Source organism: Mangifera indica, chromosome 2 (genome assembly GCF_011075055.1).
Source record: "Mangifera indica cultivar Alphonso chromosome 2, CATAS_Mindica_2.1, whole genome shotgun sequence".
Classification (NCBI taxonomy): domain Eukaryota; kingdom Viridiplantae; phylum Streptophyta; class Magnoliopsida; order Sapindales; family Anacardiaceae; genus Mangifera; species Mangifera indica.
This window is the reverse complement of record NC_058138.1, coordinates 13,396,038-13,418,137: the sequence shown is the minus strand read 5'-3', so window position 1 is coordinate 13,418,137 and position 22,100 is coordinate 13,396,038. Positions and strand designations below refer to the sequence as shown.

The 22,100-nt window shown below is 31.7% G+C and overlaps 3 protein-coding genes across 4 annotated transcripts; 2 read left to right on the top strand and 1 right to left on the bottom strand.

The window, feature by feature from the left end:
- Nucleotides 1-3,112: 3,112 nt before the first annotated feature.
- On the top strand, nt 3,113-6,215 carry LOC123204485 (putative pentatricopeptide repeat-containing protein At3g23330). Its single transcript, XM_044621161.1, has one exon. The coding sequence runs from the start codon at nt 3,179-3,181 to the stop codon at nt 6,086-6,088; it is 2,910 nt and encodes a 969-aa protein (XP_044477096.1). The 5' UTR covers nt 3,113-3,178; the 3' UTR covers nt 6,089-6,215.
- A 1,375-nt stretch (nt 6,216-7,590) lies between these two features.
- Nucleotides 7,591-12,543, top strand: LOC123208436 (beta-glucosidase 11-like). Of its 2 annotated transcripts, XM_044625963.1 has the most exons (14): nt 7,591-7,808; nt 7,928-7,991; nt 8,342-8,397; nt 8,481-8,556; nt 8,650-8,721; nt 8,868-8,955; nt 9,042-9,297; nt 9,918-10,033; nt 10,255-10,475; nt 10,811-10,839; nt 10,923-11,010; nt 11,923-12,013; nt 12,118-12,383; nt 12,509-12,543. In XM_044625963.1, exons 1-13 carry the CDS (start codon nt 7,680-7,682, stop codon nt 12,362-12,364), a joined length of 1,533 nt encoding a protein of 510 aa, XP_044481898.1. In that variant the 5' UTR covers nt 7,591-7,679; the 3' UTR covers nt 12,365-12,383; nt 12,509-12,543. The 2 variants fall into 2 exon arrangements, with proteins under 2 accessions (XP_044481898.1, XP_044481897.1); XM_044625962.1 differs by having other exon boundaries at nt 7,592-7,808; nt 12,118-12,528.
- LOC123208437 (probable serine/threonine-protein kinase PBL2) lies at nt 12,379-14,939 on the bottom strand. Its single transcript, XM_044625965.1, has 5 exons — nt 14,784-14,939; nt 14,423-14,712; nt 14,208-14,343; nt 13,107-13,243; nt 12,379-13,025 (listed from the first exon to the last, which is right to left on the bottom strand). The coding sequence occupies exons 1-5, from the start codon at nt 14,845-14,847 to the stop codon at nt 12,501-12,503; spliced, it is 1,152 nt and encodes a 383-aa protein (XP_044481900.1). The 5' UTR covers nt 14,848-14,939; the 3' UTR covers nt 12,379-12,500.
- Nucleotides 14,940-22,100: the final 7,161 nt, after the last annotated feature.

Genomic DNA, 22,100 nt, shown 5'->3' with positions numbered 1-22,100 from the left:
AAGGGACAAAAGGGTTTTTTTTTTTTTGTTGCAACTAATATCTTTTATCGAAGGATGACTAATTTTGCTATACAACAACAGATTTGCAAGAAATACAAGTTCTCTTAGTCTAATTGTAATAAAACTAATTGCAAGATGATACAAAATGGTTCTTTTTCTGGTTCTCTTGAAATACAACTTTACAAATCTTTAAGGCCTTATAAATCTTTAAGATTTCAAAGTTGCTTTTACTTACCTTTTTATAGTTGAGGTTTTTTTTGTTTTTTAGACTAGCAATCCACACTACTTAAGTACTTGGTACCAGAGTAGTGTCACTTCTCAAGTTTGCACTCATATCTTGAATTCCTCTTTCAATTCAAGTATATTTCTTTTCCTTCAAGAAAAAAACGAAGGAAAGAGGAAAAGGTGGTAAACCCACTTAGTAACGTAGAGAGTGGAAGAGAATGTAAGGATACATAACTCATGCAAATCCAGAGTGTTGTTCAATAGTACAGAGAGTCAAGTTTACTGGGGTATATTGGTGCACATGGAGTGAAATGTAACTTTTCCAAATTGTTGTCCTTTAGTGATATTATCCTCAAGGCAATCTTGTAATATGTCAAGAGTCATAGGGTCAATTACAATTAGTAAATTATGTCTGTATATAAACCAAAAAAATATCTGATTGGGTAACTTTCTCAAAGGCCAAAGGACTATTTCCCACCAACTTTTCGCCGAATCTCATAAATACACTAGCTGTATATTAAAAACTCAAACACTCATTCATTCCTAAACTTCTGTTAAAATTATCATTAAATATAAAGATAAAACTGTTATTTAACAATAATATTAAAAAATATATAATTTTATCTCATTCTCTCTTTATGTTTTGAAAATTAACATTTCACCACAGATCTTTATTTTGAAAAGTGACTTCCCCCCTTCAAATCCCTAGGTTTCTTTCTTCATCCCTCCGATCCCCAAACTTTATTAGATGACACTCATCATCTAAGGTGCATCGTTCAGATCTGAATGATCAAGTATCGTCCTATGAAAGACGACACTTATTGTCCTTCCCTAGACGATGAAGACAATGCCTTCGTCCACCATTCAACTTCGTCAAGAGAGAACTACCGTTTGGCAGAGAAAGCGGTCGGATTTCAAGTTTGATATTTTAGGAGAAAAAGTAAATTTTTCAAAACTTAATCTTAGAAAAATTGTTAGTTTTCTAAACTAAGAGGGAAAATGAGTTATAATTTTAATTATTTTAATATTACTAGTAAAAAAACGATTTTACCATTTAACTACATCAGAAAATTTTTGGATGTGTAGCGATAGGCTAAAACTTGGGTGGATATTTATGTTTTTCACTTGTCACGGTATATATATCCTTTCACCAAAACTTGGGTGGGCACTAGTCCTTTGGCCTTTCTCAAATCAATAAAATTTCACTCTCTTTTATCAAACGCTCTCATTTCTCTCTCTCCCTCTCTCCTTCGACTCATTGAAAACCCTATTCAATACACTTTACCTTTTCACAGCTTTCTCGTGGCTCCCTTGAATCTCCACATAAATTGTAAGACATAAAAATACAAATTTGAGATATAAAATAGAAAATTTGATTACTAGAAACTGATTAAATCAAGTTCCAATGTCAATTGAACCAGAAACTGCTCGGAGCAGACTGGGTAAGAGAAGTCACCACAAAAGCATTCTTTTGTTCCTCCTGCAATATCCTTCAACACAGTTTAACTTAAAAAGCAGAATTCAAAAGGGAAAATATTCAAACTCACCATGAAGATAGCACCACACCAAACAAAGAGTAATATTAGACTTCCCAAAAGATATCTCAAATTTTCTATCCCAACTTTCACATTAACTCCTTATTTACATATACACTTAAAATGAGAAATTTGAGATATCATCTGAGAAGTATAGTATCACCCTTAAAACAAGCTTTGCACAATCTTGAAACCTGCAGACGAATGAACATGATTTGGCAGTGAAGAAAGCCCCACAGGGGCGACCTGAGAACACATCAAACACCCCAGATGACACAAGCTAGAGAAGCGTCCCTGAGGCTGATCACATGTGTTCTCAGCTGGCCCCTGTAGGTCTTCTCCACCTGTAAACAAGCATGGTCTTGCGACTCAGGCTCTTCTACTTTGGCTCTGCAACTGCTCTATTCATGTACGATACTTTATAGGTATATATAGATAATATATCAGAATTAGAAATCAATTAGTTTAAGACTAAGTCGATTGTACTACACAAAAGGCCAGCTGGGCGTGGTACTCCAACAATGTAGTAAAGTTTGAATGATTGGTGTTAGTACAACTTTGTACTATGAACATGGCTCACACTTCCCGTTGTACTATTTTATTTTGTGTATAAATTAACTCGGTTGCCTTGTATGTCCTATTATTGCTACTCTTGCCTGACATGCATTATCATTCTTTTATATATATATATATATATATATATATATAATTGATATTATTTTATTTTTAATTTAAAATTATTTAATTATTTAATAATATATTATGTACTAAAATTATATAGGAGTAATTTTATTGATTACTGATTATATTTTTTAGTATGTCTTTAATTTTGATAATATTCTATTTTCAGAAGAGACATATTATCATAAATATAAATTGTCTAAAAAATTATTATTATGTATAAATTATTATTACATTAGATAAAAATAGATAAATATAAATAATTATTGTATTTAATTAGATATAATAAAATAATATTAAAATATTAATATTTTAAAAAAATATTTTTTATATTATTTATTATTTAATTAAATAAAATAAATATTAACTTTGTAATATTATAATAACTAAAAGAGAGGTAGTAATTAGATAAACAATGTTATATGTATTTATTTTTAGTATATAATTCGAATACACAGAGATATATTATTATATGATTGGATATTGATTTATCTTTAATTTAAAATTATTTAATTATACGATAATATATCATCGGTTTATATAAATTGTATATAAAAAATAAATACACACAATTATAATGTTTGTTTCTGGTTGAATTGAATTGAATTTTACACTGGAAAAAGGTCACGCAGTGCAAAATAGAAGATTATAAAAAGTGGATGAACGAAACAAAAAATGCTAAAAGAAATCTCATAATAATTTTTCCATGAATTTCTGATCGGAGCAGAGCAAAGCAAATGATGGCCATCTTTGGAATCCCGTTTGCCGCTCATAACCCTCTCTCATTACAGACTATGAAACAGCCTAAGTTATACTCCTTTTCAACAAGGAATTGTCAAACATTAGCTTCAACACTTGCTCAATTTGACACTTATTCAACAACACCCAAAACCCATTTACCCAATGCCAGGAATTCCACCAAGCATGCCTCTCTTGTTCAGAATGTAACCCTTATGCTTCAATCTTTGGACTTCACAAACCCTGATGCTTGTACTGAAATTTATGCTTTAATCTTTAAAAAATGCAAACAATTCAATAATCTGGAACTGGGTTCTCAACTTCATGCTCATTTGATTGTTTGTGGAGTTGAACTGTGTGCATTCCTGGGTAGTCAATTGCTGGAGTTATACTGTAAACTTGGTCGTGTAAATGATGCTCGCAAAGTTTTTGAAAAAATGCCTGAAAGAAATGTGTTTAGTTGGACTTCAATGATGGGAATGTATAATGTGCTGGGTTATTATGAAGAAATTGTAAATTTGTTTTATTTGATGACTAGTGAAGGAGTTAGACCTGATCACTTTGTTTTTCCGAAGGTTTTTAAGGCATGTTCGGAGTTGAAGGATTTTCGAGTAGGGAAGGATGTTTATGATTATATGATTAGTATTGAATTTGAAGGGAACGCTTGTGTTAAGAGATCTTTGCTTGACATGTTCATAAAATGTGGAAGAATGGAAATAGCAAGGGAGTTGTTTGAGGAAATTGAGTTTAAGGATGTTGTGATGTGGAACATGATGGTTTCGGGTTATGCATCAAGAGGAGATTTTGACAAGGCCTTAAAATGTGTCAAGGATATGAAGCTTGATGGTGTTTTTCCTGATCAAGTCACATGGAATTCAATTATCACAGGATATGCCCAAAATGGACGACTCAAGGAGGCTTCTAAGTGGTTTATTCAAATGAGTGATTTGAAAGACTTTAAACCAAATTTGGTGTCTTGGACTGCATTGATAGCTGGACATGAGCAGAATGGTTATTCATCTCAGGCTTTGCATTTTTTTAAGCAAATGCTGAATCAAGGAGTGAAACCGAACTCCAGAACCATAGCTAGTGTAATTTCAGCTTGTACCAACTTGTATTTGCTTCATCATGGCAAGGAGATCCATGGATACTGTATAAAGAAGGACAGGTTGCGGTCAGATTTAATGGTAGGTAACTCATTGGTTGACTTCTATGCTAAGTGCCAGTGTCTAGATGCTGCACGTTGGGAATTTGGCAAAATTGAACACAAAGATTTGGTATCTTGGAATACAATGCTAGCTGGTTGTGCACTTGAAGGTTTTTATGAGGAATCCATTGAACTTCTCAATGAGATGGAGATACAAGGTGTTGAACCGGACATTATCACATGGAATGGGCTGATTACAGGTTTTACCCAAAGTGGACAAGGGAAGATAGCTCTTGAGTTTTTCTATAGAATGAACCAAACAGATATTGAACCAAACACCACTTCTATATCTGGGGTTCTTGCTGCTTGTGCCCAAGTAAAGGATTTGAAGTTAGGAAAGGAGATTCATGGCTATGTTATAAGGCACCATATTCAACTATCAACAGGTGTAGGAAGTGCTCTTATTTCAATGTATGCAGCTTCTTGTTGTTTAAAGAGTTCCCTCTCTGTTTTTAATCAGCTCTCCACTAGAGACATTGTCATTTGGAATTCAATTCTCTCTGCCTTTGTGCAAAGTGGGCGAGTGATTGATTCTTTGAACTTACTTCAACATATGATACTCACTAACGTGAAACCTGATACTGTAACAATAGTCTCAGTCCTTCCAGCATGTGCAAAATTAGCTGCTCTGCGCCAGGGTAAAGAAATTCATCAGTTCATCATCAGGAATGGACTCAGTATTGGAATTTTTGTATGGAATGCTCTTATTGACATGTATGGACGATGTGGAGCAATCGAAAAGAGTCGAAAAGTTTTTGAGTTAATGCCCCGTAATGATCTAGTCTCGTGGAACATCATGATTTCGGTTTTTGGAATGCATGGTTTTGGGATGGATGCTGTAAACCTTTTTCGATGTTTGAGAGCAATTGGACTGAAGCCAAACCATGCGACATTTACAAATCTCTTATCTGCTTGTAGTCATTCAGGATTATTTGATGAAGGGTGGAAGTATTTTGAAATGATGAAAATAGAGTACAACATGGAACCAGCCATGGAGCAATATTGTTGTATGGTGGATCTAATGGCACGTGCTGGCCAGTTTGATGAAGCACTAGACTTCATAAAGAAGATGCCCTTTGAACCCAATTCAGCTGTTTGGGGATCTTTATTAGGTGGTTGTAGAATACATCGTAACCCAGACCTTGCTGAATATGCAGCAGGGCATCTTCTTGAACTTGAGCCTCAAGTTTCTGGGAATTACATACTGTTGGCAAACATTTACTCCACAGCAGGGCGATGGGAGGATGCAGCTAAAGTACGATGCTTAATGAAAGAAAGAGGAGTGACTAAATCTCCAGGTTGCAGCTGGATTGACGTGAAGGGCATAATTCATAGCTTCATTGTTGGTGATACTTCACACCCATTGATGGATGAAATATTGGACAAGTTAGAAAGCTTGTATTTTGAGATAAAGAAAATCGGATACGTCCCAGATACAAATTATGTGCTGCAGAATGTTGAAGAAGATAAAAAGGAGTTTAGCCTGTGTGGACATAGTGAAAAGTTGGCATTAGCATTTGGTTTGATAAGTACAGAGGGTGGAAGCCCTTTAAGAATAATCAAGAACTTGAGAATGTGTGGAGATTGCCACTCTGCAACTAAGTATATATCCAAGGTTGAAAAGAGAGAGATCATAATGAGGGACAATTACAGGTTTCATCACTTTGTTAATGGTGCATGCTCATGTGGAGATTACTGGTAAGTAGTGTAATTAGATTAGTTGTAATCAGAAAGGTACATTATTTATCTCTGAAATTTGATAGAATTGTAACATTGAACTATGTCTTGTAAATATCCAATCAAATGTTACATAAGATCTTATGTGAGAAGTTTATCTTGGTTGAGGGAACAGTCTAAATTAAATTAAATTAAAATTCATTATGCATTAATTAACTAAGGTAAATCAAAAATTTAAATTCAATTATTCAATTATCAAAATTAATAATTTAAATTTTATTAATTAATGAGGGTATTTTGGGTGTTACATTAGGAAAAGGTAAATCAATTATTTAAGTCCTAAACTAACTGAAGACATTAACAGAATTGGATGACAGGTGACTCTTTAAATTTAGTTGATGAGAATTGTTAATGCATCAAACCCTGGGTAGGAACAATTCCTTTGGCCTCTCCTTTTGAGTTTTGATGAGAAGACAACCTCCGGTCCCACGTGTAAACTTTTTACCAAAAGGCCAAAGACTTATTTCCACGCCAACTTTCACCTGTAAAAGTTTAAAAATTTATATTTTCACCCTTTTATTAAAATTTTTTATTAAAATTAAAGGTAGAAATATTATTTAACTAAAAATATTTAAAAAACTAAAATTTTATTATAATTTTATCCTTTAGTTTTAAAAACCAATAATTTTCCCTTACACCTAAATTTTGAAAAGTTATATATATTTTTTCTTTAGGATTTCAATCTTTTTCTGTTTCTTTAGCGATTGGAATCCAATCTAGAATCCACGACGCTCACTCTTCTTTCTCTATTGGCGTTATCTCTCAGTCCTTAGAGATGATGAATCGGAGAAAACAATAAAGAAGACAAAGAGTGTTCGACAAAAACAAATCAGTCCATGTTCTTTGTCGCATTGAATTGGCTCCATTGCATTCTTCGTCGCGTCAACAAAGGAAAATGATCTTCGTTGCATTCTGGAGATGTTGATCTTCAATCTGATAAACAGAAATTGTCTTTGTTTGGCCAAATTATCTTTGTCTTTTCGTTAAACAAAGATGATTCGTCTTCATCTTACAAAAATAACCAAAGATCGCCATGCTTTAGAGAGAGAAGAAGAGATTTGAAAAGGCCAACCAATGGGTGGAATGGAGATGATTGTCAGAGAAAGAAGGAAAACTCCTAAGAGAAAAATGATCACTTTTCAATCTTTGGGTAAGGGAAAATTATTAACTTTTTAATCTTTGGATGAGGAGAAATTATTAACTTTTTAAACTAAGTAGGAAAAATATGATAAAATTTTAGTTTTTTAAATATTTTTAATTAAATAATATTTAACCTTTAATTTTAACAAAAAATTTTAATAAAAGAATAAATATTTAAGTTTTTGAAATTACATAGATAAAAGTTGGGATATATGCCAAACCTGGGGTGGGAAAAAATCTTTTGGCCCTGAAAACACAGAACCACAAAAAAGTTGTGGCTCATTTTTAAAGAGCTTGCAAGCAGGACATCTTTGTCTTTTGCCATTGAATGAAAAGTGTCAATAGTCAATTAAGTGACGCTCCATGAATGTCTGCCCACAGACCGAGCAACTATTATTCTGTCAACTCTCTCACAAATGGAGTTTCTGCACCTTGTAATTTTCTTCATTGTTCTTTCCATAAAAAGGGTTGGCTGTGGCAATCAATTTAGCAGAGATGACTTCCCTCCTGACTTTGTCTTCGGCTCAGGTAGCTCAGCTTATCAGGTTAGTTTTTTTCTTTCTATTATGGTCTTTGTCATTGATTTTATAAACAGGAAGGAAATGAATTCTAACAAACTCTAAGCGATAAATTAATGCACACATGATTTTGTATTTCTGTAAAGATTGAAGGTGCAGCTGCTGCAGATGGAAGGACTCCAAGCATATGGGACACTTTTGCTCACTCTGGTCTGTTTCTTTTTTTTTTTTTTTTTAAATCTATATGTTTCTTATAATTTTTAAAACAAACAAATTATACAAACTTATTTATACTTAGTATCTGATTGATGATTTTGTTTTGAGAGAAAAAATAAACAAACAAGTTACCCAATCACAAATTGCACCTGAGTTTGTATAAATAAGTTTGTATACTTTGTTTGTAAGTATAGTTTTATTCTAATTTTTATGTTTTGAGACAGTCTTAGTTGATTAAAAGTCAAAATTACTCTTCAATCACTATCACAATTTCATAGTTTCGTGAATGAGGCCAATTTCGAATGCTCATGAAGTAGTTGTTGGATTGCTGAGTTTAATTTCAGGAACTTCGCATGGAGCTAATGGAGATGTTGCATGTGATCACTATCATAAATATAAGGTAAATTCTGGGTTCTTTAGCAATAACATAGCACATGATGTTGTGTGATCAAGCATAACCTATTTATGATGAGGTTCTTTCAGGAAGATGTCCAACTCATGGTAGACACTGGTTTAGAAGCCTACAGATTTTCCATTTCATGGTCGAGACTTATCCCAAGTAGGATTACTTAACTACAATTTAACTACCGAACAAGAAACTAGTAATTTGTGGTTCATTTTCTCAGTCTTGAAATGTTGTTGTTTATTTCAGATGGAAGAGGACCGGTTAATCCGAAGGGTTTACAGTATTACAACAATCTCATCAATGAATTAATCAGTCATGGTTATAATCAAAAGTCTTATTGCATAGGAACTTTATCAAAATTTTCTTCAAGCTATCGTTTTGGGATTAGCATTTTATCTATTCAAAGTATTTTCAACTATTAAGCAAATGTTGTGTTAATATATATCCATCTATCAATTAAGCAGGAATCCAGCCACATGTTACATTACATCATCATGATCTTCCACAGGTGCTTGAAGATGAGTATGGAGGATGGCTTAATCGAAAGATTGTGTATAAATTCCCTTTGGTCTTAAGTGGTTTCCTGTGATTGGTTTACACATACAGTGGGATAAATGTGACTAAATATGTGGATGCAGGAAAGACTTCACAGCTTATGCAGATGTATGCTTTAAAAGGTTTGGTGACAGGGTTTCATACTGGACAACTTTGAATGAGGCCAATGTGTTTGTACTGGGAGGCTATGACCTTGGATTTCTGCCGCCCCAACGTTGCTCTTTACCGTTTGGAATTAACTGTTCTAGAGGCAACTCATCATCTGAGCCATACATAGCAGCTCATCATATCTTGTTAGCACATGCATCAGCTGCAAGATTATACAAGAAAAAGTATAAGGTTTGTCAAAGCCTGTTGATTTGTAATGCTCCTTTCTGTTGATCATAAACTAAAATAAATCTTCTGCATTTCTATTGATTAGAGATTAAATTATACTATTAGGTTCTTACCTATTTGCTTAAACTTTCTGTTTAACAAGTAAAAAGAACCCACTTGAATAAACAGTTTGGGTGTTGATATTTCTTGTATTTCTATTTCTTGTTGTGTTTGATCCACAAGCTCTTTGATTTCTCATATACAACTCAATTAAATTGCGAATCAGTTAGCTAAAAAATACTAAAGAATAAGATCTTAAATCTCTTTCTAAGAAGCTCTTAAATTTGAAAATTTTATGTTGGAGCAAAGCAGAGGGTGGAATTGGCCCTTCACAAGATTCTAAATGGCCTTAATGTTCTAATGATAGAAAATTCATATTTTCGAGGTTGCTTTTGCTTGTCTTCCACTCCAAGATTTTTATCATTTTACGCTAGAGCCTTCTAATCTTAAATTTCGTTTTGGAATGTTGACTGATAGATATCATCCAGCCTTTCTTCATTAAACAATAAAACAGGTAGACTTTGGCTACTGAGATTTGTATTAAATTGTTGACAAGTCATGGAAAACTGTTGTGGGCAATGCAGGAAAAGCAACATGGATATATAGGACTCAATTTGTTTGCGTATTGGTTTGTTCCTTTTAGAAATACAACAGAAGATGCAATTGCCACTGAAAGAGCAAACGAGTTCTACCTTGGTTGGTGAGTGCAAATTCATGTATATCTCTTTCATATAACTTGTCTTGAGTACTTCATAACCCTATCATTCTTATCAGTTACAGTGTCTGTGTGATACTACCCATCAAATGAAAGTCGTCATGTGCTTTTATGATTTTTCTCTTGTTTTTCTTCCCCCTCTGAATTAGATGCACTTGCTGTTTGCAAGCTTCTTTTCTTTTTATTTCTCTCATTCTTTTTTCTAGGTTTGTGAATCCATTGGTATCTGGAGAATATCCTATCTCAATGAAGAAGAATGCTGGCTCGAGAATGCCAGACTTCACCAATCTGGAATCCATGCGGGTTAAGGGTTCATTTGACTTCCTTGGAGTCAACTATTACAACATAATGTATGTCAAGGACAATTCTGACAGTCTAAAGGACGAACATAGAGATGTTAATGCAGACATGGCAGTACAGCTGATACGTATGTTGTTTAACTTAATTAGATTAAATTTAATGAAGGCCAGGAATGGATGTTGAAAACTAAGCTTATTAGTGATTGGAATTACTTTGGCCTGCCTGAGCTCAATTACTGTTTCCTGGTCAATTCTATTCAATTGTAACTGAAAAACCTTCATCAGATTTTTGTCACATTGTTCTTGACAAATGTTTTCTACTGAATTGAACATACGCTTTCATTGATTGATTATTAATTTGTCAGTGTGCTCGACTGAATCGTTAAGTCAGTTGAGTTCAGTCATCATTGAATTTTAGACAGTTTGATTGTAGAACAGCTAACTGAACTTTTAATTTTGACAGCCATGCTTGATAACTCATCAACATTTGAGGTGAGAATTACAACATAATATATTTGTAGGGCTGTTACTAAGCAAGTTCATTCAATGTATTACTAATCAATTGTTTTATGCAGTTTCCTGTTGCACCTTGGGGTCTGCAAGGAGTGCTGGAGTATTTTAAGCAACTTTATGGCAACCCTCCTATTTACATCCATGAAAACGGTCTGTCTTTCTCTGCCTGGTTCTCCACAATTGCTCACATGCAAAAAACACATTCTTTCTCCATGAACTCTTATAGAGAAGGTCCTTTCACTTGCTAACAAGACATCAATGAAATTTTTTGGTTGTTTTTAATTTTTGTAGTTTCACTTGGGCTAGTTTAATGAGTGATAGATAATTGATTCGCAAGTATACTAAAAGGGGTTTTATCCCACAAAATATGAATATGAAAATGAGAAAACTGCAAGAAAAGTTTTGATGTAGAGCATGAAATAGAAAGAGCTAGGAAAGACAGAAAAGGGAAAGAACACAAGGATACAGAGAAGAATTAGGGTGAATCAAGAGAGTATAAAGAAAAGATAGGAAAAAAGAATAGAGATTGGGGGGGAAACAATAATTTATTTTTATTCATTAGCATATCAAGTTTCGCCTGTTGTTACCATAAAGTCAGTTGTTAAAGGCTTTGAAGACAAGATAAATATGGGATTTAGGAGGATCTTCTATGACAAGTAAAATAGATTATGCGGCTTATTGTACTAGTCACATAGAAAAGTATTACTTGTCTACTTGTCAAAGATGGATAATTTATTGTGTATTAACCAAAACTTTTAATTAATATGAAAAGGATTTTACATAAGGACTCAACTCCGGAAAAAAATTAGGTCTGACTTTTCTTTTTGTATTAAGATAATACAATGTTTTGCTTTGTTTTCAATCAAATTTTGTTTTGATTTGGAATATTAGGATGGCTTTTATTTCTTTACTTTAATAATTAGACTAGTTTAAGGTAATTTCAGATTGCAATTTTTTAAGTTTCATATATCTATATAATATAATTCTCATACTTCTATGATATATGTTTTATCATATTGTATCCTCTATGGTGCCAAAAGTAAGAATAAAATGCCTTACCAGGTCAGCGGATGCAACGCAATTCAACGTTAGAAGATTGGCCAAGGGTTAAGTCTTTGTCCGAATACATAGAAGGTTTGCTTCCCTCATTGAGGTGTGTGAATCTGCTTCTTCTTTCTTTAAATTTTATTAGGACTTTCACGACTTCTAATGCTATTCTCTTTTTGTTTTGGTTTCTTTTATTATTAATTTTTAAAGGAATGGATCAAATGTTAGAGGCTATTTCACTTGGTCCTTCCTAGATCTATTCGAGATGTTGGACGGCTACGAGTCAGGCTACGGGCTGTATTATGTAGATTTGGATGACCCAGATTTATCCAGATACCCCAAGCTCTCTGCTAAGTGGTACACTCAATTTCTGAAGGGCCAAAGAAACATTTCAGATAGGATTATTCAACTTGAGAAGAATTTATCAGCATTTGCTACTGCTCAAATCTTTCAGTAGATTCAACTTTATGCTGTAGGTAATGGCACAGTGATTTTATTAGCATTTAGACCTTCAAAATATGAAGGAGATATATTTTCTTAAGCCATAACTTTACAAAGTACAAATTACACAAGCTGCATATGGTTAATATTTATCATACAGATGAAGGTGTTTTGTGAGGACGATTAGTTTGCATAGATCTGGGATGTGCCATTTTAGCATGTGGTGGTGTCAATGCCATGTCTCTCGATGTTTGCAGTTGTTCTAAAGTAGCTAGAACCTTAACCATGTTAGGCCTGTTCTTCGGATCGTCATGTAAGCACTGCAAAGCAACTGCAGCAACAGCTTGGACAGCTTTCTTTGAGTACTGACCGCCCAACCTTGTGTCCATGATTCTAAGCACTCGTCGACTGTCTTTCAGGAATGGTCCTGCCCACTCCACAAGACTTTCTTCCACAACTCCAACTCTTTCGTCCTCCATTGCTCGCCTTCCTGATAGCAACTCTAACAAGACAACACCAAAGCTATACACATCACTCTTGGGATTCAAGTGACCTGTGGCTACATATTCAGGAGCAGCATAACCCCTTGTTCCAACAACTCTTGTTGAAACATGACTTTTGTCCCCTGTTGGACCATCCCTTGCTAAACCAAAGTCTGAAAGCTTTGCATTGAAGTCCTAAAATTTTAAAATAATTCAGCATTATCATATATTCAACATTAATTCATTAATGTTGCATCATAATATTATAAAGAATACCGAATCAAGTAGAATGTTGGAAGCCTTTAAATCTCGGTAGATGACACTGGAGTCTAAACCATGCAAAAATGACAATCCTCTTGCAACATCAATGGCAATTTTCATCCTTGTGGCCCAACCAATCGGTTCAACTCCTCCTGCATAATGACATGTCTAACTTGAAATTAATTTTATGACTTGATATAGATGATAGATTATGGCCTGAAAATATGTAAAGAAAATTAAGAAGAATTATCAGATGCAAACAAATATATGAAATAGATTAAAGCCATCATCATATTAGCTTGCTAGAAGTGCTTGAAGAAAATTCTTACTTTTCAATTATAATAATGTTTTTATCATAACAAATTTCAAATAAATAGATTGAAAAGGCCTTTAATGCAAAATATTACAATCCCAAGTTATTAAACTAATAATTAAATAATGGGTATCCATAAATTTAGATTACAAGGACTCCCCTTAAGGTTTACTTTACATTTATAGCCCTTCTAAAGTTTGAAATTACATATTGACCTTTTCTTTTTGTATAATCACTTTTCTCTAAAAATGTCTAAAGTTTAAGTCGACCACAAAAAAAGTCTGACTCATAGGGGTATGATTCATAATACAATTAGTCATATCAAAACCATGAATTATGCTAGCCATGTTGGAGGTTTTTGAGTAAAGCCTTTTGGTCAATCTAGCATGACTTGCAAAAAAATTAAAGATCAAAATATTATTGTAAAAAAATTACATAATACGACTGACCGACATGCAAAGCACATGGGCCATCTCGTTAAAAACCAATAGTCATAACTCCAAGACTTTGGTTTGTACCCTAAGCCTTGTCATTCTATAGGCTAACGTGACCGATGAGACCCATGCTTTGACAGACTTTGGCACGACCTGGTCAGTGGTTATGATAAGGTTATATTGGATTCGACCCAAAATGGCCCACTTTCAGACTCACCTCTCTTAAAAGATTGGAAAAGTCAAAATTAACCAAATCAAAAATCTTCCTGCTTCTAAACTCCTCAGAAGAAAAGAAAAAAAGATACCCATCAGAATTTGAGGAACGAAAAAGTAGTTGTAGTTGAGACAAATGAAATGAGAATTTCTTACTTCTAAATAAGTGGCTCTCCAAACTTCCTTTGGGCATATATTCATAAACCAGAAGTCTGTTTTCTGATTCTGCACAATACCCAATTAGTTTCACAAGATTGGGATGGTGAAGCTGACTCAAATAGTTTATTTCAGCCTGCCCAAATCAAGGAAAATGAATGAAAAACAAATGAATTAAGCTTATATATTAATAAATATTAATTGGATCCACATACCAGCCATTCCCTGTGACCTTGAAAACTTCCATCTTTGAGTCTCTTTATAGCCACCACAATTCCACTTCCTGGTTTTGCTGGAGACAAAGTGTTTTCATCAATCCATCCTTTGAACACACACCCAAATCCTCCTTCTCCAATAAGAAAATCCGATCGAAAGTTCTTCGTTGCATTCTTCAGATCACTGAAGCTGAACGACTTGATCTTCAAATCAGCAGTTGTTTCATCAACTTGCAATACTTTTCTCGAACATTCTGAAGGCTTCTGCTCACTTTCAGACTTTGTATTTCCTGTAAATAACACAACCCATAAACAAAATTCTGAAAGCAAATTAGAAGAAGCAGTTGAAATGAAGACTAACCTGCAGAACAATTAGTGGAAGTAGCATGAGTGCATTTGTTAGATTTTCTGCAACAATTCCCCATCAATAACGTGAAGTAGTAAGGCCTTTACATTTGGAACATTTATTAGATGGAATGGCGGTCAAGAAAGGGAAGCTTATCTTCAATGAAATTTAATTCAAACAAAAAATTTGACTCATTCATATTGTTGACTTCCTTGTATCTCGACAAAACACAGCCGTGTGGTCTTTTCCCATCATTTTCTATCAAAATTTCTTTTCAATTTTTTTTTTTAATAACCGAGACTCCCACAATATTTGCCCGATGGGTAAGGGTAAACCCAGGATACAGATAAAAGTAAATCTAAAATATAATAATCAAATTTATAATTATTATATTAGATAAATTAAAATAAATTTAAACTCAAATCTTTATCTTAAAAATTCTAATATTCGAGTTATAATAACCAAACTTATAATTATTATATCAAATAAATCAAGATTTTATAAATGTGACAAAAGTTTAAACTCAGACCTTTACTTGGGAGGTTATAAGGGTCTATCAGTTTTGTTAATCCTCAATTTGATTTTGATTTTTACAAAAGAAATTGTTTGACATGGTGCTATATTTATATTTGAATAAAATTATGTATACAAATAAATCATATAACTTATCTGTATAAATTTAAGTGATAACTTGTAATTGAATGATGCAATCACGTTTTTTTTTTGTTTCAACATCGTATAATCAAATACTAACATATTAGATTGTATGAATATCTTTGTATAATTAGTTATTATATACAAATTTTAAGGGTATTCATGTCATTTTACTGATATGATGTTTACAAGCCAACTAAATGATTAAATATTCATATAAAACAACTTCTAGTCAATGATATTACCAATTTTCAATTCAAAGGCTACCAAGTTGGTCATAAAGTTTCTTCTAAGGTTTATCTTCTTAATTTGTACACACATTTTTAACAATTTAAATGTGTGATCAGTTCCATTCAAGACTAGCACTCCTTGGTTGCATTTGCCATGACTTTTCCAAGTAGACTTTATCCTAAGGCGCCTAAATGATATTAACCAACATAGTTTTCAGTATTTTATAATGTATGATATGATATAGGTGAAAAACAATATATATTATAAAGTATAATAAATTAATACAACAAAATAAATATATCATATGATATGATACGTATTTTACAGTATAATATATATTATTGATACAGATTAATATATTTTTTAGAGAAAATGATGATATATTATGGATATTTAGGAGAAATTTTAAATTTTCAATGATGTTTTTTATATTTTTCAAAATGATGCGTATCAATTAAAATTTATTATTATTTATTAATCTATGTTTTAAAAATTGTACGGTACGATACGATACTTGATATATAATACAAAAAATTAAACTTTTAATATATGATATGATATACGATTCGACTATAATACTAACCAATACTTTTAAGATTATACAATATAGCCAAATAAACTTTGGTAGCATATTCTCATTTTCATTCATAATTTTAGTTAAAATTCACTTAAAAATCATGAATCAAGTAACAAATTCATCTTAATCCAAGTAAATAAGTATTGATTATGTTGTGTCATATATTTTTCAAGAATTGAGTCTTAAATTTGAATATTTCTTGGGGTAAACTTGATATGCTCCTAATATGAATAATTGCAATTTTAATCCTCCTTTTTCATTAATTCTTCATTATTATTGAGAGTTTGAGTTAGAGTGTAATACTAAGTATGGTTAAAATCTTAGTTAGGTGTAAGATAGGAGTAATTGTGGCCATTGTTTAAAAGGTAGGATTAACCACTTTTATCTCATTTTTTTCATCAATTCTAAATTTTTGTAGTGAATTTTAGTAATTAATAAATATGATATTTAACATTTTATTTACTTCATTCTCCATTTGTACAAAAGATTGATGTGATTTTGTGTTAGAATTTGTGTAAAACTAGAAGAAAACCATGGGTATGAGTAATTTGGGCAGAGTAGGCATGATTTGGGGAGTAGGCGCAATTATATTTAAAAGGGTAAAGGCCAAAGGACTTATTCACGCTCAAAGTATATTGTTTTCTCAATTTTTCTCTTGTTAATTTTGAAAATCTCATTTACCCATCCATAATTGATTAAGTCTGTTAGTTTTAAGGACAAAATTATTATTTTATATTTCATATTAAAAATAAACTTAAATTTCATTTTATTTTCCTCCATAAACTTTAAAAACTAATAATTTTCCCCCAACCCAAGTTTTCAAAAACAACATTTTCCCCTTAGGGTTTCCAAACTTTCAGATTCAATTTTTTTTTTACTACAAAGAGACTTTTCTGATAATCTCCAAATAAGGCCTCTTTCTCTCCAGTGTGTTCTCCTTCCAATGTAATGCGACGTCCTCTTCATCAAAGAACGAAAACGACTCATCTTCGTCTTCATAAAATATATCATGTCATTATTAAATCAAGTGTCGCTATATATTCATGTCTTATAACAAATGTTATAACCGATTTTGTTTTGTTCATTGCATAAATTTCCCTTTTGAAAATGTCTAAAATAGTATTTATGGTTGAGTACAACAAACAATAGATATCTACTGACGACAACACAATAAGCTACATTGGTGGGAAACAAAAAATATTGATAATAGAATGAGTCAACAAGAAATGACATATTAGTTTGAGGCTTTGAACTCCTGTTTGGAATAAATCTAAAGCGGAAGCATATCCACATTATAATAAATGCTAAAAACTTAATTAATGGATAATCGTATGAGATTCAAGATGGTCATGACATTCAATGTCTCATAACATTAGCTAGAAAAATAAAATAAGTGACACAATTTTATATGAAAGTCAATCATAAGAAAAGAGGGATAAAATTTAAGAAGAGAATTCCAAAGAACAACACACAAATAGCCCGTCCACTCTAGAGAAAAATGATCGCTATTGTTTGTTATTTCTAGTTAATGCAAAAATGGCATACTCACAGTGTGACCCAGAAGAAGGTGGTCATGAAGAGAAAATGTGTAATGTGCATAATGATATTGGTTTAGAAGATATTGAGGAAGTTCTTGATGTATAGTTGTTGGCAATCGCTAAGGAATGGGTTCGTAAATTGAAGGATAAAGTCCTAACTTGGGATGTTTTCGACCAGGGGAAATGGATGGATGATATTCCAGTAAAAGATCATGAGTTCAATGATGTAGTCCAAGTTGAAACAAGTCCACGCATAGCAAGTGTGGAATAAAATGGGAAAGCTGAGTCTAGTGGAAGGCTTGAAGCTCTAGTTTGTCATAGTACAACTCTAATAAAAGTGCATGTCACTATTCTTGACTCAATGCATTGACTTATGTCTTATCTGAATCTTTCTCATACAGGTATTGGTCATGGTTCTACATCAGGTGAAAGAGATTCTAAAGTACATAATATTTTTGAAGACAAGGATGTACTACAAGATTCATTTTGAAGACATGCCTTAGTAGAGAGTGGATTTCAATACAAGTACAACTACCATTACTTGTGTTTATCATTCCATTCTTTGAGATAAGATCACTTGAATAGTTGAACCAAACACTTTGATACCAACTTTCATGACCATATTTGATTTGTATGGCCTTAATGCACAAACAAAAAATCGTCAGTAAGTAAGCTTGCAAAAACCCAAGCACTCAAGAACACAAAGAACAAGGAGAACAAAGATTCAAAAAGAAAACTCTATGTTCTTACTCTTATTGCTAAGAATGAATTAGAATACAAGTAGTAGAGCTAGCCATTCATACAAGTCTACAAGTAGATTTGATAGTCCAAATCTATATACATTCATCTAGCTGGATGACTAAGATTATTGTTTGATAGAGTTTTAGGATTATTCTACTTTCCTATTTAGGTAGGATTAGTCTAGAGGTTTTTAAAAAGATTCTTTAACGTATTCTCTTATGCTTTTGTGCCCACCTCTGGATAAGTTTGGATCAAACCTTTCTCATCAAATAAAGCCTACAATAAGTTTATTTTAAAGTTTTAGGCCTGAAAAGGAAACAAATTCATCTTTTATATAGTTACTTTGTGCACTATCAATTGATAGAGGGAGAACTTAAGCAGTCTCCTGCCTACACCGAACCATAACTTATTATTCAATTCCTTTGTTTTCATCTCTTTTATAATAATATTATTACATAATTTAGCAAAGAATTGGATGGCCTATTGTCTAGGGACTTAACAAAAGATATGTTTGTGAATAAATTCAAGTCACTCTCAATTAAAACATTCCTTACTCTTATGGGTTGTTTGGTTTCTGTTAACAAAAAATATTTTGTTAATCTATTTTTTATTACTTATATTATCTTATTTGGTTTGTCAATAATAAAATATTACAATAATTTTATATTACCAATGGTGATACGACAGGTAATGTAAGTGGTAATCTGAATACTACTTTTACCTTAGGTAATAAAAGATTATCAAAATAATCTTGATTTTATTATAATTATATTCTCATTTATTAATTTTTTATGATAAAAATAACTTCATTTTCAATTAATATAATTAGTAATATAAAAAATATTTTAAAATAACTATACCCAAAGGTATTTAAGTAAAATAATTTACTAATATTTTTTTATTACTTCTAACCAAACACAATAATTATTTATACCTACTATTTTTATCAAATTTTATTAAACATAATAATCATTTATACTTAATAATTTTTTAAGTAATCCATTTTTAAAGTGATATTTTAATTTTAGTAATAAAATATTAATCAAACCAAACGTCCCTTATAGTATCAAAGACATCCAAAAGACAAATGTTGGTGACAATTGTTGTATGGTATGCACCCTTCAAAGTTCTCAAATCATGTATTACTCTAACCATTATATATACAGTATTATAAGAGAAAATAAAGTTCTTTAATACTAAACCATAATTATTAAAAAACACATTACATTATATTCAACCAGAAATGATATGAAAAAGACAATAAAAAAGTTCGTCTAATTTTGCCTGAACAAATGCTTCATCCAACAATATTTAAGAAAGTAGGCTGAATGGAGGTATGGTTATATTAGGGGATATTATTTAAATGCCTAAAATTAAGGGGTGTTAAGCGAAATTACCTAAAACTATAAAACTTAAGCAAAAATGCCCTTATTTTATGAATGACAAAACTGCCCCTATATATAAACCAAGAATTTTACATAATTCCCACGGCCTTTTTCCACTGGAATCACTGTTTAAATTCAAAGAAAACGAGTCTTCCATGGGCGTGGCAACTTTTTGTCTTTTTTGTCTACTTTTTGCGTTTTCCAACAACCAAAAATGGCAAAAACGGTTAGTACATTATCCCTAGTCTTGTTTGGATCAATTTATTGATAGGATTATTGAGATTTCAGGGATATTTTGTAGTTTGAAATTTTAGGGTTCCGATTTTGAACAATGCATAAAATGTTTTGATTCTTGGTTGTTTTGTTTGAATTTCTTGAGGGGTTTTGTGTTATAAGATATATAGATTTGATTTGTGTTGAAATTAGAGGCAAAAACGACAATTTTACAATCGAAAAATGCATTAGAATCACTGGCGTTGGTTTCGTGGGAACAATACATCCCACGAACCGAATGAATTCTCCTACGGGCATGAGAGATCGCTCGTGGGTTAGGGGGGAGTAGCTTTTTCAAAATATCAGGGATCTGGGGAAGAGGGGGTAGTCCACTGGGGGTCATATTGAAATTTTACATGAAACCGTGGGCTAATGCTTTGAAAACCGTGGGTTGGGGGGAAATTGACTTTTTTAAAAATGCACAGGCTCTAAGAGATTAGAAAATTGTTTAGGGGCAAAGGGAAAAATATTGGACCTGTTTACAATAGAAATTTTTTAAAGGGGTAAATTAATATTTTTCATATCTATGATTTTTCGACGTGTAGTTTTCGAATTTCATATCCATTTTTCTTGATTTAGGGTTTTTCGATATGTAGTTTTCGTATTTGAAGTTTAGTTTTTAGCTTTTGTGTCTTTTTAGGCACATTTTACGATATAATAACGAAATTTCTGATTGATATTTTGTTATTTTAGAATATATCGACTCATATTTTCAAATTTTCGAACGATTTTTTGATTATTATCATTCTTAAGTATTTCAACGTATAGAATTCAAATTTCAGTTTTATTTTTTTGAATTTCGTTATTTTAGGATATATCGATTTATACTTTCAGATTTTCGAATGATTATTCGATTATTAAAATTCTTAGGTATTTCAATATATAGAATTCGAATTTTAGTTCCGTTTTTTCAAATTTTGTCATTTTAGGATATATCGACTCGTATTTTCAGAATTTTTAACGATTTTTTGATTGTTCGCATTCTTCGGTATTTCAACGTATAGAATTCAAAATTCAGTTCTATTTTTTTTGAATTTCGTCATTTTAGGATATATCAACTTGTATTTTCATATTTTCGAACGATTTTTTGATTGTACACATTCAAAGGTATTTCAATATATAGAATTCGAATTTCAGTTTTGTTTTTTTGAATTTCATCATTTTAGGATATATCGACTCGTATTTTCAAATTTTTGAACAATTTTTTTATTGTATCCATTCAAGGTTATTTCAATATATAGAATTCGAATTTCAGTTTTGTTTTTTTGAATTTCGTCATTTTAGAATACATTGACCTGTATTTTTAGATTTCTGAACGATTTTTTTATTGTACACATTCTAGGGTATTTCAATGTATAGAATTCGAATTTCAGTTTCGTTTTTTCGAATTTCATTATTTTAGTATACATTGACTTGTATTTTTAGATTTCTAAATGAGTTTTTGATTGTACACATTCTAGGGTATTTCAATGTATAAAATTCAAATTTTCATTTCGTTTTTTCGAATTTCGTCATTTTATGATAGTTCGATTCATATTTCTAGATTTTTGAATGATTTTTTAACTATTCATATTCTAGGATATTTCAACGTATACAATTTGAATTTTAGTTATGTTTTTTTTAATTTCATTATTTTAGGATATTTCAACTCATATTTTTATATTTTTGAATGTTCATATTCTAGGGTATTTCAATGTATAAAAATCAAATTTCAGTTTCATTTTTTTGAATTTCGTCATTTTAGGATATATCGACTCATATTTTTATATTTTCGAACGATTTTTTTTATTATTCACATTATAAGGTATTTTAACGTATAGAAATCAAATTTCAGTTTTGTTTTTTAAATTTCATCATTTTAGGATAATTCTAGTTGTATTTTCAGATTTTTGAATGATTTTTTTATTATTCACATTTTAGGGTATTTCAACGT